At 47.9% G+C, this 19,321-nt stretch overlaps 1 protein-coding gene across 4 annotated transcripts in view; it reads right to left on the bottom strand.

The window, feature by feature from the left end:
- The window catches only part of FAM120B (family with sequence similarity 120 member B), a 42,727-nt gene that overhangs the window by 10,184 nt on the left and 13,222 nt on the right, over positions 1 to 19,321 (bottom strand). For 3 of the 4 annotated variants that reach the window (XM_084777083.1, XM_084777085.1, XM_084777084.1), the window contains exons 5-8: positions 14,276 to 14,448; positions 10,285 to 10,377; positions 3,139 to 3,345; positions 1,459 to 1,567 (exon numbers count right to left, since the gene is read on the bottom strand). In XM_084777083.1, coding sequence (XP_084633209.1) covers positions 1,459 to 1,567; positions 3,139 to 3,345; positions 10,285 to 10,377; positions 14,276 to 14,448 — 582 coding nt within the window. Of the gene's footprint in view, positions 1 to 1,458; positions 1,568 to 3,138; positions 3,346 to 4,330; positions 4,881 to 10,284; positions 10,378 to 14,275; positions 14,449 to 19,321 lie in introns of those variants that run through there. The other variant, XM_084777086.1, reaches the window with a different exon arrangement.

Raw genomic sequence — 19,321 nt, 5'->3', positions numbered from 1 at the left:
ATACATGTCTGCTGTAACCTTCAGAGACTCAAGTCCCCTGGCTGGAGGCACTGTGGACACACCAACACTCCTAGACTCACGCAGGAGTGAGAGAGAAGGTCAAAGTACAGTTATGTGATGCCTGACAGGGCCCAAGGGTGCAGGTACTTTCCCCAGGCCAGCTCTCCCCCGGGGTCCAGGACAGTCCCTGGGTCATCTCCAGATCCCGTTTTCCTCCACTGATCAAACAGCCACCATCCTGAGAGCACATTGCTCATAACCCAGACCTTCAACTTGTAATGGATATAAACATCAACTCTTAAATTTAGGATTAAGAAGCGTTCTATACCCAACTCCACTGACGTTCCTTGCTTTCCCCTGTTGCAATTCACTGACATCTACAGCCTCTCCCCAGACCTCGCTACCAAGCCTTCCTTATTGTGGCTACCAACAATCAACTTACAGGAAGGGTGTTACTGACATCCTCACTGCAGAGCCCCTCGGCTGTCTAGGACCAAATGGCCGTGTGGACTTCTGCCAGGAGCCACAAGCAAACACGTGTATGATGTGACTTTCAGAGACATGAGCATATATGCCATGTGAGGGGAGTGGCCACGGTTTAACATGACGACAGTCCTGTGGCAATCTTCAACTGTGAGACAAGAAGATACTTCAGAAACGTAGTATCTTCCCGTAGTTGTCACTTTAGGTGACAGAATGTAAGCCTTTTACAGTTCCTTTAAAAATATTTTCTTTGAGATTATAATTTAACTGCCTCACTTCCCCCTTTCCTTAACCCTTTCCTTCCTCCAACACTTGACCACTTCCCTTCCCTCTTCCCTTCAAATTCATGACCTTTTTTTTTACTCTTTGTTACTGCACACATTTATGTATATACATATTGAATTTTTAATGCCCCTTTGTTGTGAGAAAAACTAAACCTCAATTAAAAATATGCTTATTTATTCACTCTACATCCTGACTGCAGCCTCCCTCCTCTCCTCTCCGTCCCCTCCCATAACTCCTCCCATTCTCTGCTCTTTTCCTCAGAAAGGGGGGAGGTCTCTCACAGGTACCAACCTGCCCTGGCACATTAAGTCCATATAGAACTAGGTGCACCCTCTGCTACTGAGGCCAGAAAAGGCAGCCCAGTTAGGAGAACAGGACCCAAAGGGAGGTATCAGAGGCAGTAAACCTCAACTTTTGTCATGCAGACAAACACTATCCATGCAGTCTTAAACTAGGGGAACTGTGAGGAATCCCCTAGGTATGCATTAGAGAAAGAATTCATTCAATTAACAAATGGATCATTTTTGAAATATATTTCCTTATGGGACCAGAATTTAAGCTACTGAGTACAGCATAATCATATTCATTTGTCATAATTGCATCATCTTTTATCAGTGAGCCACAGGAGAGCAGATGAGTCTACCCTGGGCCCCAGCAACTCAGTGACAGTCAGGGGAGGACCTTGCCCACCTGTGTAGTGAGAATTCCAATGTGTTCTGCCGACGATGTGCCGGTTCTCCTTTGAGCAGGCCTTGCAGACCACTGCCTTCAGGTTGTGGAACTTGGTGAGCCACGATCTCTGCAAACATCAGATGAAAATGCAAGCTCTGTGAAACAGCTGGACTGTACAGAGAGGGTGTGAGGTGGTAGAACTGGGTGGGATACAACATCAGCCAGTGTGGGAGAGCACGCTGCAGCAGCGAGGACAGCCAGTGTGGGAGAGCACGCTGCAGCAGCGAGGACAGCCAGTGTTGGAGAGCACGCTGCAGCAGCAAGGACAGCCAGTGTGGGAGACCATGCTGCACCAGTGAGGACAGCCAGTGTTGGAGAGCACGCTGCAGCAGCAAGGACAGCCAGTGTGGGAGAGCACGCTGCAGCAGCGAGGACAGCCAGTGTGGGAGAGCACGCTGCACCAGTGAGGACAGCCAGTGTGGGAGAGCACACTGCACCAGTGAGGACAGCCAGTGTTGGAGAGCACGCTGCAGCAGCAAGGACAGCCAGTGTGGGAGACCATGCTGCACCAGTGAGGACAGCCAGTGTGGGAGAGCACGCTGCAGCAGCAAGGACAGCCAGTGTGGGAGAGCACGCTGCAGCAGTGAGGACAGCCAGTATGGGAGAGCACGCTGCAGCAGTGGGGACAGCATGGTCACCCACCAGGATATCTCAGGAGGGACTCAGATGACTGTCCCCCCTACCCTGATACCCCAGTAAGCAGCAGCAAATACAGATGACGCCTGCTCCTGTGTTACATAGATTAAACAGACATGGCTAAAAATCTACACTTGTGATAATGTACGAACACTAAGTGGAGATGCTGGAGGCATCAAACGGTGCAGTACCAGATGTGGCGGTGTGAACACTGGCACTGTTCTTGTAGCTTCTTGGATTACTAGTGAATATTTCATCCTGGATGACTCTTTTAAGTGGGCTTGGGGAGAGATGGGGCGCTCAAGGAGGGCTTGTGTATTTTGAGGTACACAAGCATCTGTGCTCAGTGCTAGCCTAACGTGCACATCTGAGACACAGCTTTCCTCTTGTTCTGCCCCTCTGAGTTCTAAACGCGCAGGAATCTGTAACACCTGGAACTGTGCTGAGAAACGGTGACAGCAACACATTACCAAATGTTTTCCCTTTGGTGTGAAAACTTGGGCGTGTTTTATCTAACAGATCAGCATGTTCTCTCACAATCACACCGCCTTCTCATCCCTGTGGGTAAGAAAACATTCCCAATGAGCCTGGCGGGGAGCCTCATTTGGACATCTTCCCACAGCCATGGAGTAACTGTACTTAGGGAGCCGGGGCAGCAGTCAGTGTGCCAGGCCATGGGCAGCCTTCTGGAGCAGCAGGGTCTCCCCAACTAGTGTGCTGTCTGGGGAACCCCTCTACAGACAGTGCACGTACTTCTCCCAGCTCATTCGCCTCACAGAAGCCATTAGCTGTGTGGACAGCAGCTGACGCAGCTAAAGCGAGCCAGCCTCAAGCAAGCCAGCCTCAAGCGTGGAGAGCACAGTCCTAACCCTGGGTGAGGGGACGGCAATGACAGCGCAGCACACGCCCGTCTTCCTAAAGAGTCCTGGCTAGTGAGCGGGCACACTGAGGGACTGACTTCAAACCTCCTTGTCATTCCAATAGACAGTAAGCAGAACTCACATTTTGTTCCAGGAGGACGTCTGCAGCGCAGCCCTTCTCGGACTGAAGGTACTTCTGATGGAAAAGCTTGCCGTCAAACACGTGCCAGGGCATGAACTCGCTTGTTGTCCAGGGGAAGCCACATGCGCTGTTGACAAGTACCAATGTAGTGAGGCCACGGACAAGGAGAGACCCCAGCTGCACGGCTCTGGAGTTGATGTAATCCAGCTGTGGAAACAGATGTGCACAGAAGGCTCAAAACAGAGAGCTCGAAGCAGAAGCTGAGTGTGTGCAGCAAAAAGACAACTCAGTGTCCAGACTAGATGCTTGCTTCCTGCGCTCTTCTGAATGAAAGAGCCCTGACAAGCAAGAAACACCAGAGAAGCGTGACAGGACCCCCACCCCCACCCCACACCCCCTGCTCACCCTCCACCCACTAGGGCAGCAGGTGCTCCCTTGTGCTCTCTCCTTATACAGATCTGTAACATAGCTATGCTGGTTGAGGTGGTTTGAGTGGGAACGGCTCCCGTGGGTGGACTCTTGGTCCTCAGCTGTGGAAGTGTTTGGGAAGGACTGGGAGGCGTGGCCTTGTGGGAGGAGCTGTGCCTTGAAGTTTCAATAGCCCACACCATGCCCAGTTCTCTTTCTTTGAAGCCATAGCAAACCCCCAAATGAAGTAGTTCTGGTCATGATGTCTTGTCACAGCAATAGAAAGGCAACTAAGACATGTTTTAGGAAAATCCAGGCCACCACAAGATGTGGCCACTAGGCAGAACTTACAAGATTCATTTCAGTTGAATACCACTAAGAATAAAATGGCACATGGTGAAATCTCAAAAGGTGCCCGAGTTTTTACAAATTAAGATTGTCCTGCCTTAGCTCTGGAGAGATGGCTCACTGGTTAAGTGACTGCTCTTCAGAGGACCTGGGCTTGATTCCCAGCACCCACATGGCAACTGTCTTTAACTTCAGCTACAGAGGATTCAATGCCCTCTTCTGGCCTCTGCAGGTAGAGTACAGAGGTGCACATGGTGCAGAGACACACATGAAGGCAAAACATTCATACACATAAAATTAAAATATATAAAATCTCTAAAAAATCTCTTGCTAACAATACTTTGTTTCTGTGTTGAATCTATCTTTACATCCAACCGTTTTTGTTTTTGATGCTAAAGCCACAACCCACAAGAAGCCATGTGCATTCCCTATGGATCTGCAGCGCTGGCCCCACAGGCATCGACACTACAAACGTCCAAGAGACCTCATTGAAGGGGCACACAGGTGAGCCAGTCACCTTCGATTAAGTGCAACCTTAAACACTATTATATATTTAACAGAGTGAATATAAATGAAAAAAGGGAAGAGAAAGTGATAGGGGTTTTAACCCTTTTGTATGAAAGGCCTCACTTAAATGAATTTGACAATTATTTTAAGAAATGAACCAAAAGTAAAGTGGCATAAGGCTGTAGTCCCAGAGCCGAGGAGACTGAGGCACGCTGACTGCCACAAGGTCACGTTCCCCGGTCTACACGGTGAGTTCCAGGCCGGGATACAGTGTGAGACTTTGTCTCACTAAATACAAGTTGTTTATGCTGAACCTGGATCATTGCAGATTCAACTTTTACTCTCGAGGGGAGAGTGTAAGCTGCACCAGCTGTTCCTAGAGGCGTGTCTCTAACGTGCTCATTCTTTAGAGAGTCCATAGGGAATCCTCTGTAGGCTCTGCTGGTGATGCTCACTAACGCACAACTTCTATGCCTGGTCTGCAGAGAGTGGGCCATGGGTAGAACTGAATTTAATGAAGTATTTTCAAAACCCACCAATACAACTCTTATTTCCTTTCATTTAGTGTATGAGTCAAGTGAACTGACTCCTGAAAGTTGCCCTCTGACCTCGACATGCCCTCTGACCTCCACATGCATGAGGTTTTCTTTCACTTGTTTTATCAAGACTTCATTGTTTTAGGGGCGTGGGGTAGGGCTCTCTATGCAGCCCTGGCACTTGCTATGTAGATCTTGCTGGGATTAAAGGGATGCACCACCGCACCCAGCAAGACTGCAAATTTGGACCTACAGATCATACGTATGTTTAATTTGTTCTGAGGCAACTCAGTTTAGTGTAACAATCATGAATGGCAATGCCTTCACAGATCAGTGTCTATGTGTCCACTGATAATACACAGACCTGTAACTGAATTCTGTACGGGAGCCCATCATCCTGTTTTGTTTTGGTTTTCAATTCCCTTGAGACTGTCTCTTTAGAGGACTTCTGGATAAGATGGCAGAATAGAAGCCACGTTGGACTCAGTTGCTGAGTATAGTTTGGGAATTAAGGGGAATATGAATATTTTATCACTCCATCTGCTACTTTTCCAAGTCCTCCAATAGATTTGATCAACACCTCAGTGAGCCTCCTCTGCTGTGGGGACCCACGGGAGAGCGGGAATGGCTTTGCTGCTGCCACTCAAACGGCCACCCCTTCCAAAGCAGCAAACTGTGCTACAAGATTCCTACCAGGAAATCTACAAAACAGCAGTGGTGGGAACTTCACATAAGGAGTGACCAGTGACTGCGACCAGGTACACCATCAACAGCCCAAATGAGGAAAGACAAACCTCTGAGGGAGCTAACAGACTCTCACGGGCCTTGTGTTCCGCACAGCCACCAGCAGCTCACAGTCCTGTGGGAGGGCAGCAACCTCCACTGGACTGAGCTTCCCTCAGCTCTCCACAGCCCACTAAACAGTTAAGACAACTCCATGAGGAAACACACAGCAGGGGGTGGGGCACAACCTAACCCAGGACCAAGCGAACAAAGTAGCAGGCTGACAAGGAGAAGAGCCAACACTTAGGCCCCTTGCTCAGTCCTCTATGCCCACCCAGCTGTCATTCCCCACTACAGCTATTTCTTATCTATACAGTACAGGGAGGCACTGTACCAGGCCAACACTGCCCCCTACTGTTCACATTACACACTCTTCCGCTCTTCTTGCTTTTAAATCTTGTTCCACTTGGTGTTACACCTCCCAAAGCCCAGAGTGGCTTACAACCGCTGAGTACCCATCTGACCTCTTTTTAGTCTACAATTAATTCAAACCCCCACATATGCGCCCTGTTTCGTTTCCCCTTTGCTGTAATTATTACCACTCCTGTGCATCCCCTTCCTCCGCTTCCCGGGTAACAACCATGATGCTTGGCCTTTTCTTTCCTCCTCTGCACGCACACTAGCATGGCTAGTGCTCACAGCACCACAGGGGTCCACTTACTCCCTGAGCTAATCCCTACTCACCAAGTGTCTGTTCTGGGCACCTCGCTCCGTTTTTGCAGTGCTTTAACTACCAGAGCTGCAGACAAGACCCAACACGTGAGGCCAGAGTACAGATGTAGCCCAGCCCCCGGGACAACGGTCTAACAGATGAAAACATCATAACTGTGTTATTACGTTGTCTCTTCCAAACACTGCAAACATGCCCACTTAAAGAGAGCTGAGCTGAATTAAAAGAACAAAACCAACAAATTGTTACCCTATCATTTAACTGCAGCGGGGCAAAACCCAGTGCAAAAACACAAGTAATATGAAAAACCAAGGCAACTCATCTCCCCCAGAAATACTAATGACTCATAACTAATATTTTGATGAGATTCTGGGTGTGTGATCGGAGAGAACAATTACAAATACGGTAAACATGGTAAGGACTCTAATATCTTCTGTGAACACAGCAGGCAGCAGATGAGATACAGCCGACCCAGAGTCACAGGGAAGCAGAAGACCTGGTCTCTGCTCCTTGGTGGAGGCCCAGGGTCCCCCAGATCTCTCCTGATGCCCCTTTGGTCTTCCTTCCAGCCCATCTCCACTCCTTTATGGCACTTACAGGCCCACGGAACCATGTTCTTACAGGGTCCCTGTGGCCACGCTCATCCTGGGGCCCAGCAGGCCACCGTTATTATCCTGTGGCCACGCTTGTCCTGGGGCCCAGCAGGCCACCGTTATTATCCTGTGGCCACGCTTGTCCTGGGGCCCAGCAGGCCACCGTTACTATCCTGTGGCCACGCTCGTCCTGGGGCCCAGCAGGCCACCGTTATTATCCTGCCGATCCTCCATTCCAGTCTCTCCAGCTACTTCCATCCTGCTGCGGTCTGCGGGCAGGGGCCCCTCCTCTCAGCCCAGCTCCACTCCCTGTTGTGGTGACCTGGGGTCCCCTGCTCTTTCCTGAGCCCTGCTCGGCCCATCTCCATCCTCTGACCTCCAGAAGCACTCACTCTCCACAAGGGGCCCTGCAGCCACCACCCTTGGCTGGGATCCAAAGTGAGCAACACAACCAAGAAAGGATCACCCACACAGCTAAGACTAGACAGATGTCTACAGCAAGAAACACTTCAAACGTTATACCTCTAAATGCCCAGGTCTCAACAAAACACAAACACGAACAGCAAAGCCAGCATGGCTCCTACTGTAACAGGCCCAGAGAGAAATCCATTCAGCTGGAGCTCAGGACAATAGCAATTATGAAGATATAGTCCTTAAAGAGAATCTAAATAAATGCTTGAGGGAAAACAGAAACAAACAGCTGAACAAGATGTATGAAAGTAGAATTTACCAAAGACATAGAATCACTGGAAAGAAATCAACTGAAATAAAATCAGAAATGAAAGAGTTAGGATGTCAAACAGAAGCCTCACCCACCGACATACGGTGAAATCAAAGAACACGAAGAGGAAACGGATAGCTCAGAAAGACTCAGACACAAAGATCCATGACATCCAGAACAGTGTAAAACAACCAAACCCACAACTGATAGCTATGAAAGAAGGAGAAGAAATCCAGGTCAAAGGCACAGAAAGTATTTTTAGCAAAAACCATAGCAGAAAATTTCCTCAATCTAAAGAAAAAGATGCCTATCAAGGTACAAGAAGCAAAGAGAACACCAAATAGATAGGACCAGAAAAGAAAGAGATGCCCCATGGCACAAGAGCTGAAAGACCAAATGTATGGAACAAGGAAAGGACATTAAAAACTACAAGGGAGAAAGACCAAGTTGTATGTATAGGCAGGGCCATTAGAGAAACAACTGACTTTTCAATGGAGGTCCTCGCAGCCCAAAGAGCCTGGATGGATGCTCTACAATCTCTGAGACAACAGATGCCAGCCCAGGCTACTATACCCAGCAAAACTATCAATCACAATCGACAGAGAAAGAAAAACATTCTATGATAAAACCAAATTTAAGCAGTTTCTATCTACCTATCTAGGTCTATAGAAGGCACTAGAAGAAAAACTAGAGTCTCAAGAAGCTAACTACACGAAAGACACAAGAAATGAATAATCCCAGAACAGTAAATCAGAAGAGGGGCAAAACCACCTATACCACAACAAAATGACAGGACTCCATAAACGTCGCTTGTTGGTAATGCTCAATGTTAACGATCTTAATTTCCCAATAAAAAGACATAGACTGATAGACTAGATCAGGAAACAAGATCCACCTTTCTGCTGCACCCCACCATCAGGGATAGACACCACCTTAGGGTAAATTCCGAATGTATCTGTGTCATGAAGCAGTGCCCTGCTTAAAGTACCAGAAGCGGGTTTGTCCTGTAGGAGTTAAGCTGGACGTTACCCTGACTCACACCTATGAAGAAAAGACCAGTGAACACGCTATGGCTGCAGAGGTGGTGCAGCTACGCTCAGGCCTCACAGGGAAGGCTCAGTTCTCTGCGTATCCTCAGGGTCAGACAGCAGCAGATGCATGTCACAGGCACAGGACCGTCCTCTACACACCTCCAACAAGCGGTGACATCTTTTCTAAACTATAAGAAATTACCTTTATTTATAAGATTATTCTGTTATGTGTAGTCCTTGATTTCACGTGTAGTTGATTTATATACATAAAAATCAATGTTCTCCAGTATGTACAAAGGATTTGTTCCAAAACACCAGGAAATCCACAGAAGCAACAAGCCCCTCATACAAGATGATGCAGGAATATGAGGCAACCGAGCCACAACGTGTGTCGCCCCACTGAAGACCAGGGTTCATTCCGCTGGGATGGATGGCTAGGTGGGTGTCCCCTTCCTTCCTCACCGGGCCATGTGCATCCTTTCTGGAGCTGCACCCAAATTTAGAGAACAACTTACCTACATGTGTCCCCTGCTGTAGCCTCCAAACAAGATGATGCAGTATCTGCACATGCCCTGCGTACACAGGCCCGCATCCTTCACGTCACCTCTAGATTAGTTATGCACAGTGCAATATAAATATTATCTAAATGGTTGTTATGCTGTGTTATTTGGGGAATAGTAACAAGGAAAAAAGTCTGTTCATGTCTAGTACAGATACAGTTTTTAAAAAATTATTTTTGGGCTGGAGAGATGGCTCAGCAGTTAAGAGTACTGACTGCTCTTCCAGAGGTCCTGAGTTCAATTCCCAGCAACCACATGGTGGCTCATAACCATTTATTATGTGATCTGACACCCTCTTCTGGCCTGCAGGTGTACAAACAGGCAGAACACTGTATATATAACAAAAATAAATAAATCTTAAAAACATTATTTTCAATCTATGATTACTTGGGGAACTTCTGGCTACAGAGAGAAGTATAAAAATATGTCCATAGATCTTTATACATAAAAATGTATACACACATACAAGTTTTAAAGCAGTTGTGAGCTACGTATGCATACATGGCAGCTTTAAATGGCAGGCCTAAAGTCACTCCGCTGTACGCACCCTCCAGGGCTCCACGTCCTCATGGACAACAAGACAAAGTGAACGCAAAGCAGTGTGTGCTGGGTGAGCATACAGGAAGGACAGCCTGGCTTCACCCTAATGCGCACATAGTGGACCTGACAGGTGAGCGTGGGCCAGTGAGTGTTTTCCTGACACCAAGAGGCTGACAGAGGCTTCTCTTCAAACTGTGTGATGATTAGCTCAGGACCTGGAACAACCTGAGCTCCCAGGAAGGAGGTTATAACAGTTGTGAGCATGCATACGGCAGCCATCTTGGACTTGCTCATGGAAGTTGACAATACTTTTACTTGTGGAGATGCCCTCACCATGCCTGCCTTGTGTGTCCTATGACGTACCAACTACAGCCTGGAAAAGGCTGAAAGAAATGTTGACCCTGTGCTCACAGCATGTGCCTCCATGGCTGTGATGACTTTATCTATACCTGTAAATTCGTAAGCTGTGATGTTGATTTTCCTTGGAGGCACAAGGCCTGAGCGATAAACGCGTGCAGATCTTCCAGGGAAAGAGTGTCCACCTGAAACGCACAGAAAAGGGCTAGTGTGAGCCTACCGAAAATGAACAACATTTTTATAATATATCTCAGTTACGAAATATGGGTATGTTTACAACACACACACGTGCATGCACACACAGGAAAACATACATGTGCACATGTGCACACACAGTGATGAACAAGTGGCACGGGTAGAAGGAGAGAGCACAGCCTCTGCTCTCATCACCACAACCGCGGGCCACAGCACTCTCGGCAGTGTGACAGGGCAACCGCTTCTGCAGAGAGATGGCTCAGTGGTTAAGAGCACTGGCTGCTCTTTGTAAAGGATCCGGGTTCAATTCCTAGCACCCACATGGCAGTTCACAATTGTCTGTAACTCCAAGATCTGACACCCTTACACCAACACACATAAATTAAAATTAAATAAAAATATTTTTTAAAAAAAGTACAAGACAGATGACTCAGAGGCTGAGGTGGCATGCCCAGGGCTAAAGGAACACCCAACGCCATCACTCCTGGACGTAAGCCTTGTCTGTGGATCCCAGCAACCTGAACCGGGACTTCCCAATCAGTGGAGCCAGAGTGAAAGCGAGGGAGAAAGCGAAATGGAGACAGAGGGGCGAACTCGGCCTTTAAAACACGTCACTAGATGAGGGGACCCAGAGACATGGCGCCATGCCCGCTCGACCTCACACACTCCTGAGGCCACTATGATAGTAAATCTTCTGTGCCAATTCTACTGGACTTTGGATCGCCGTGGAAACACACTTCTGGGTGTGTCTACAAGGGGCGCCTCTAGAAAAGCTTCGCATGGAGACCCATGTTGACGGTGAACAGCACCAAGCCGCGGGCGGAGGTCCCGGGCTGATGAGAGAATGAGCTGAAGCCTGGGCGACTGTGAAGGCGTTGTGACCTGCTGTGTCACATGACCCTGCAGGCCAGCCTTCCCTCCGCAAACTACCCCAGATAGAGCCCTCCTCGCTTAGCTGCTTCTGTCAGTACTTGCACAGGGCAATGAGAAGGCAACTATCTAGTTAGCTGTGATAAAACAGCATGACCAGAAGCAGCCTGGGGTGGGGTTGGGAGCATCTTGCTTAAATTTCCAAATCATAGTGCAACATCAAAGGAAGTTAAAGTACCTGGCAGCAGGAAGTGAGACAGAGGCCACGGAGGGTGCTGTGCTTGCTTCCTGTGGTTTGCTCTGCCTGCCACGACCACCCACCCAGGGGCAGCATCACAACAGTGAGCTAGACCCTCCCATACTAAGTGTTAATCAAGAAAATGCACCACAGGCTTGCCCACAGGCCAGTTTGGGTCAAACTGACACAGACGTGGTCAGACACAATGACCACACTGGTAGCCGAGTAGGGGCGATGTGTTAACCACTAAGTAACCCGCCTACACAAGAGCTCTTTTGAGAGGAAGGTGTACACTGTAGCAGGAAAACCCAGAGGGAAAGGAACGGGACAATGACCAATCCACTGGTAAAACTTAACCAAGACCACCTGGGAAATAAAATGCTTGCATGTCTCCTTCAGATAAAATGGCCCCCACAAACCAGCACGCACACTGGCTTCATGCCACCCTAACCTTGAAACTGCCCTGGAAAGATACTGTACAGTCCTTGACCCAGGTCAAGTACTCAAGTGAAGACACAGGTCACTGAGATTGGGTACGCTGATCTGCCACATGCTTATTCCAAAGGAGGCACCATCTTTATATAAATGAAAACAAAATTCTGCAAATGAAGGATTTGTGACAGGCCAAGCACACATATGCACGTTTAAAATCCATAAGCCACCATCTCTATCTACTTAGACTGAGGCTAGTAGTACGTATCTTTACCCACAATTAGTCACATTTCGGGCTGATCTTAGGGGATGATTGTTAATTTCATGGCATTTAGAATTCATTCTGGAAACAAACTTCCGGGTATCTGTTGAGGGGGGCTGATTCTCTGGCTGGGATGGGAAGAACCACCCCAAATGTGGGTGGAACCATCGTGTGGGCAAAAGTCCCAGGCAGAACAAAGGAGAGAACAAGAGCCGAGCACCAGCGGTTAGGACCAGCTGCCTGGAGCTCCTGCCACCGCGCTCTCCCTGTTGTGACAGACTGGCCCTCAAACTGCGAGCGGGAACCCTGCTCTCCTTCAGTCACTTTGGCCAGAAACTTTATTGTAGCAATAATTAAAGTAATTGGTACAAACGCATTTCCAAGGTTTCCTCAAATCAGACATAGGTCTTGTTAAGTCAGTTGGACCAAATAAGACTAGCTTCAAAATTCAGCTTTCACGTACTGAATGATACACAACTTACTCCATGCTGCACATCAAAAGGGCTAGTTCAGGAGAGCTGGCTCAGAGCTTAAGAGCACCTGTTGCTCTTGCAGAGGACCGGGATTCAGTTCCCAGCACCCAGCCACGGGAGTAGTACCACCTACATCCCTGGTTCCAGAGGATACTACGTCCTCTTCTGACCTCCAGGCGCACCAGGCACACAGTGGTACACTTGCACACATGGAATACACTTGCACACATGGAATACACGTGCACACATGGAATACACGTGTACACATGGAATACACTTGCACACATGGGATACACGTGTACACATGGAATACACTTGCACACGTGGAATACACATGCACACATGGAATACACAAGCACACATGGAATACACTTGCACATATGGAATACACGTGTACACATGGAATACACTTGCACACATGGAATACACATGCACACATGGAATACACAAGCACACATGGAATACACTTGCACACATGGAATACATGTGTACACATGGAATACACTTGCACACATGGAATACACTTGCACACATGGGATACACGTGTACACATGGAATACACTTGCACACGTGGAATACACATGCACACATGGAATACACAAGCACACATGGAATACACTTGCACATATGGAATACACGTGTACACATGGAATACACTTGCACACATGGAATACACATGCACACATGGAATACACAAGCACACATGGAATACACTTGCACACATGGAATACACGTGTACACATGGAATACACTTGCACACATGGAATACACTTGCATACATGGGATACACGTGTACACATGGAATACACTTGCACACGTGGAATACACATGCACACATGGAATATACAAGCACACATGGAATACACTTGCACACATGGAATACACGTGTACACATGGAATACACTCGCACACATGGAATACACGTGTACACATGGAATACACTTGCACACATGGAATACACTTGCACACATGGAATACATGTGTACACATGGAATACACTTGCACACATGGAATACACATGCACACATGGAATACACAAGCACACATGGAATACACTGGCACACATGGAATACACGTGCACACATGGAATACACGTGTACACATGGAATACACAAGCACACATGGAATACACGTGTATACATGGAATACACTTGCACACATGGAATACACTCGCACACATGGAATACAGTGCACACATGGAATACACTCGCACACATGGAATACACTAGCACACATGGAATGGGGAGAACAAAACACTCAGACACATAAAATCATAAAATGAAACAAATATTTTAAAAAGCTAATTTAAGTTCAACTATATAAAACTATGACATTTTATAATTTATCCTTCTAAGTTTACCACAGTATCGGGAAAAAAAGTCAACCCTGTGAACAAATATACACCACCACTGACTGACTTGCCAACATACTAATTTTGTGTTGTGGAAAGTCCTGATTTAATGTCTCCATGATCACTGGGAAGGGTTAATTGTGTTTTGTGGAAAGAGGCCGTGGCAACTGGCCCACAGAAACACAGCAGTGCAGGGAGGAAAGGCCACAGGTGCATGGCTCTCTATTTACTATGCTTGACAGAACTGTAGCTCAGCATTTACCTGGACAAAGAGGTAGATGAGGAGGCAGCACAGCGCTCTCAGGGGGCTCTCAACAGCCTGCAGCTCTTCTCGGGAGGAGGAGAGGTTGAAGCAGGCTAGCAACGTGTCCAGACGCCGGGCCTGTGCTGCTGGCTCCTGGCTCAGCCACAAGACTTCCAGACTAGGCATTCCCCCTTAAAAGAAGAAACTCACACAGCATGATCACCGCACACTTGGAAGTGCACCTCTTCCCTAGCTGATTTACCTACGACTCAAGGCTTAGCAGCACCAGAGCACACACGTGAGCACAGCTCCTTGGTTTCCAGGGAAACACACCTCAACCCCACTGCAGACCTGTCCTGGTACCCAGGTCTGTGGGGGAACCGGCTTCACTTATGTTCCTGTTGTGCACCTACAGTTAGGGCGTTTTCAGAACAGACAATCTTCCACTCAAGGATCTAGGAACAGCGTGGTGTGCTGAGGAAACGCCTTCCACCCACCCTCCAGGTGGCTCTAACTCCTCCAAATTGGTGGTTTTCCATATTAGGCAGGCACATAGGAACAATTGCTAAAAATTAAAAAAAAAAAAAAAAAAAAAAAAAAGATATCCTTACTTGTTAACTTGACAAGGACAAACTGCCGTGAATACGGGTGACAAAAACTGGCACCTCTACACAAATATGAAGGTGCTGGTCTAAGAGCCACAGTGGCCACACCTCTCCCGGCAGCTGTGGCTCTCTGCTGGGCACTGATTGAAAGCCTGCGCCAAAAGTCCAGAGCAGCTAAGGTGGAGTGTCTCACACGTTCACCATGAAAACAGAGCAGCTAACCAAATGGTCCGAAGCAGTGTCTGCAATGACTCTCCTCCTCCTCCGTTTCAATCACTGTCCCTCACTATACCCCTAGTGAATTTCCCACCACCAGCAAAACAACGCAGTGGTCACTTGCAGTCCTGAAAAGGCTAAAGTGTTTCATTTACCAAACACCATTTTTGTTCTTAACTTTGGGAAGAAGACCGTTTCCTCTGAGAGGGAGATGCTGCGTGTAATTGTTATCCAAGACACAGGTACTTAAGAGATCGCACTCCAGGGTCTCCGTGGGTGTCTGAGAATCTGCTAGAAACTGCCCCCAGTGTGTACGATGGGCTGCTGCCTGTGAGCTGTGAACCGAGAACTGTTTCGTATTTTAAATGGTTGAAGGGAAGTAGAAAGGAAATTGCTATTTCCTAATGTAAGCAGATACAGAATCCAACATCAATTCAGTGTTCATCAAGCTGACTGCAAAGCTGCTAGGTGTGCGTGCGCACATACTATCTGAGATTTATTCCAGTTTGATGACATAGGTTACAAGCAATGGAAAGCCATAGGGCCCACAAAGCCTAACAGGTTTACAATGAGACATTAAAAACAAAAGGCCTGCCGGGCGGCGGTGGTGCACGCCTTTAATCCCAGCACTCAGGAGGCAGAGGCAGGCGGATCGCTGTGAGTTCGAGGCCAGCCTGGTCTACAAAGTGAGTCTAGGACAGCCAAGGCTACACAGAGAGACCCTGACTCGAAAAACAAACAAACAAACAAAAACAAAAACAAACAAACAAAAAAAGGCCTGCTAACCTCTGACATAAGGGAAATAATGAATTTCTACCAACATAGTTATTTCAAATATTAAGGTACCTAACAAGACATTTTTAAAAAAACTATAAAAGTCAGAGGTTGCAATTAAAAAAGAAAGAAAGAAAGAAAGAAAGAAAGAAAGAAAGAAAGCAAGCAAGCAAAAATCCTACATGTTTCCACCCAGACATTATGTATTTAAAACACAGGTGTGAGCCGGGCGTGGTGGCGCACGCCTTTAATCCCAGCACTCGGGAGGCAGAGGCAGGCGGATCGCTGTGAGTTCGAGGCCAGCCTGGTCTACAAAGCAAGTCCAGGACAGCCAAGGCTACACAGAGAAACCCCTTTCTCAAAAAAACAAAAACAAAAAAAAACCAAAAAAAACCACAGGTGTGGAGGAATGTGAGGACGGCGAGCTGTCCCTCCAGGGTGACGACTGAAGAGCTCATCTTGCTGCTCGACACAGTAAAGACCATTTCTTCATGAAAATGATGCTTCTGGAAACTTCAACATTGAATATTAAAAAGCTGAGATTTCTGAGCTATATCCAGAACCGTGGACCTGGAGGTGACTGAGGGACTCCCAGCTGAGTGGCCGTCCTCACTCCTGGCCTGGGGCACTCCGGGGCAGCGTGCTCACACAGCATCTAGAGGACCTAGGTCTGATCCTCGGTGCTACCAAAGATCAGAACAAGCCAATCACTATTGTTTTCTTTTCTTGTCACAGAAGTTTCTGGTCATCCTCTGTACCGATGTCTATAGTCACTGTCAGTTTACATGGAGCCTATCCCTAAGAGTGACAGCCAATTGCTGCTGCCTTGGAAGAGCTTACAGTGCAAAGGTCATGCATCAGGTGTAGTGATGCATGCCTTTAGTTTCACCATGGGCTCCTGAGGCTGGGGCATTGTTGGAAGAATGCTCTGGAGCTTCTGGCAGGCAGCAATGAGCACGCACTAAGATCCACTCCCTTTCTTCCCTTCTGACCAAACTAGAGTCCCCTGACTCGGACAGTGAAATCTGGTGGTTTCTTTGTCTAATATTAGCTACTTGACAGAGCGACTTAAAGAACAAAAGAGTCACTCTCTCTCGAGCTCTCAGGATTTCAGCACATCCCCACGGTGATGGCAGCGGCGCACGGGGCGGCAACCACTCACACTGCACCCACAAGCTGTAGACATGGGCCAGAGCCCGAAGCAGGCAAGGCTCACCTTAGTGACGTACCATCCCAGCCAGCCCTAGCTCCTAAAGTAGCCACAGCCTTTACCACAGCACCGCCATCAAGGACCAACTGTGAAAATATGAGCCCGGGGGACTTTTGGATTTAAGTCAGAACAAATACAAATTTGTGGCGATCGATCAGAATCGATTATCGAAGATAATCATTCACGTGACATATGCTCTGAGTCACATGTGCTACAATGGTGGGTGCCAAAGGCCCAGCTGGGAGCTCTCACATGGCGAAGGGGAGCAGCAGGAAGGAAGCAGATGACACTAACATAGATGTCACAAGAGCCCATGAAGAAAACAGATGTGAGCCGAGACTGAAGGAAGAGGATTTAGCTGAGGTGAAGAGACACTAGGGTGGGAAATGTCTCAGGCCCTCGGGATGAAGCCATGGAGATAAAATGGTGGTGAGTGCAAAGGAGGCTGTGGTCACGGCTGTGAACGAGGGCCCTGGCTATAATGGGAGCTGGCCGAAAACATCAAAGGGGAAACAGAGGGGGGACGGGGGACAGACAGGACAACAGAGCAGGGACGGGGGACAGACAGGACAACCCTAAGAGAAGCTACAGTGCTACTCCCTGCACTAGAAAACAGGCATCCATTCCCAAGTGTGGCTCTGCAGCGGGGCCTCACGTGGAACTGTAGCGAGCAGTGAACATGAATCGACAAACTGCGTCTTTGGCTCCCGGTCCTCAAAGGCTGTGGACACACTGGTGGCATATCAGCCATGAAGAAAAACAAGGATAAAACTGGCAGGCTCCATCCTCTCCTCCCGGGCCAGTAGCAACCACGATAGGACCTGGTAACTCAGAAGTCCAGCGGTTCTCAATGAATGAGAAGGACACGCTGGAAAGACACTCGAGGATGCGAAGCCAGCTCCTCCCCGTGCTCTGTATGGAGATAAGCGAATTAAATGCCGGGGAGTTTCAGTTACCTGGCACATACTTCTCCTTGTCTATTTCTAAGGTGAAAAAAATCTAACAAACAAACAGACAAAACCTTCCAACTGTCTGGCTTGTGTCCACTGAGGATAGGAAATGTGAGGCTATCAGTTAAGAAAAAATAAATAAATAAATAAAACCCCTGAATACTCACATGCAAGTGAATCTTATCTGAATATATTTCATTGGCTATTTCTCATAATAAGAAAATTCTTCATATATAAATGAACTAGACTGCATTAGAACACTATGTTCCAGCCGTACATGGCCAAGAGGTCTGTTTCCCTTTGCCTGCTTCCCTGTTTCTATCTAGTGCATTCACAACGGTCGCAATGGTTACTAAAGTGTAGAATGCACCCTTATCTTAGACAGTTACTGAGCGTCACCTTGTTGTTACAGGTGGCCCACTATGGCCTGTGGAGGAAGTTGCAGAGACAGACAGACAGCCTTCCACATGGGTGCCCATGTTTGGGACACAGAGCTCTTCCCTGACAGATGCAGGAGAAACTACAACAAGGAGGCAGGGACAGAATGGGTAAAATCGGTTCCTTTTTCATGAAACGTAAGGTTTCGCCTTCCTCACTCTGCGAGACTCTTCTAAGATGTTCTTTAAGCTCATGGTAGGGTCACACGCCCTTATGTAGCCAAACCCACTGCTTACTTACTAGTGCCGAACCACACTTAACAGTCGTTCAGGAGAGACAGCCAGCTGTGTCAGTGCATTCCCTCAGCTGCTCTGGACTTGGGAAGTAAAGACTTACTTATGATGACTCAAAACCAACAGTGAGGAAAACCACCTATCTGTCATCTACAGAATGTCTAGTTCTAGAGACAGGCACAGCTATTCCAGACTCAGCCCTCAGGGTACAAGACCATAACTGAGGTGGAGAAAAGGCTCGAGAGAGAGCTCACAGTGGACTACACACACTCCCTGAGCTGGGGAACAAAACTAAATCCCTTCCTGTGTCACCAAAAAACCATCTTTCACAGAGGGAGGGGTGTGGCTCTCAGGGAGCTCTCGGAATACAGCAGACCCACAGCTCTGCCCACCTGGGCTGCTCTCATGAACAGCCACACACTGGGCAGGTGAGAACAGGAGAGCAGTTTCTCAAGACTCTGGAGGCCTTAGACCAAGGTACTTGTGTCTAGTGAGAGACACCGTGACCTCAAGGGGAAATAGGAGAATTCCTGGGGTGTCCTTTCATAAGGGCACAATCCCCACCTGATCACCCACTTGCTTCCCAAAGGTCCCCTGTCTGTCTAGAACTATCACATGCATGGCTCTGTTCTCAATAC

Source organism: Acomys minous (assembly GCF_964271855.1).
Source record: "Acomys minous genome assembly, chromosome: 3".
NCBI lineage: Eukaryota > Metazoa > Chordata > Mammalia > Rodentia > Muridae > Acomys > Acomys minous.
The sequence above is the reverse complement of the archived record's forward strand: the minus strand, read 5'-3'. Positions and strand labels throughout refer to the sequence as shown.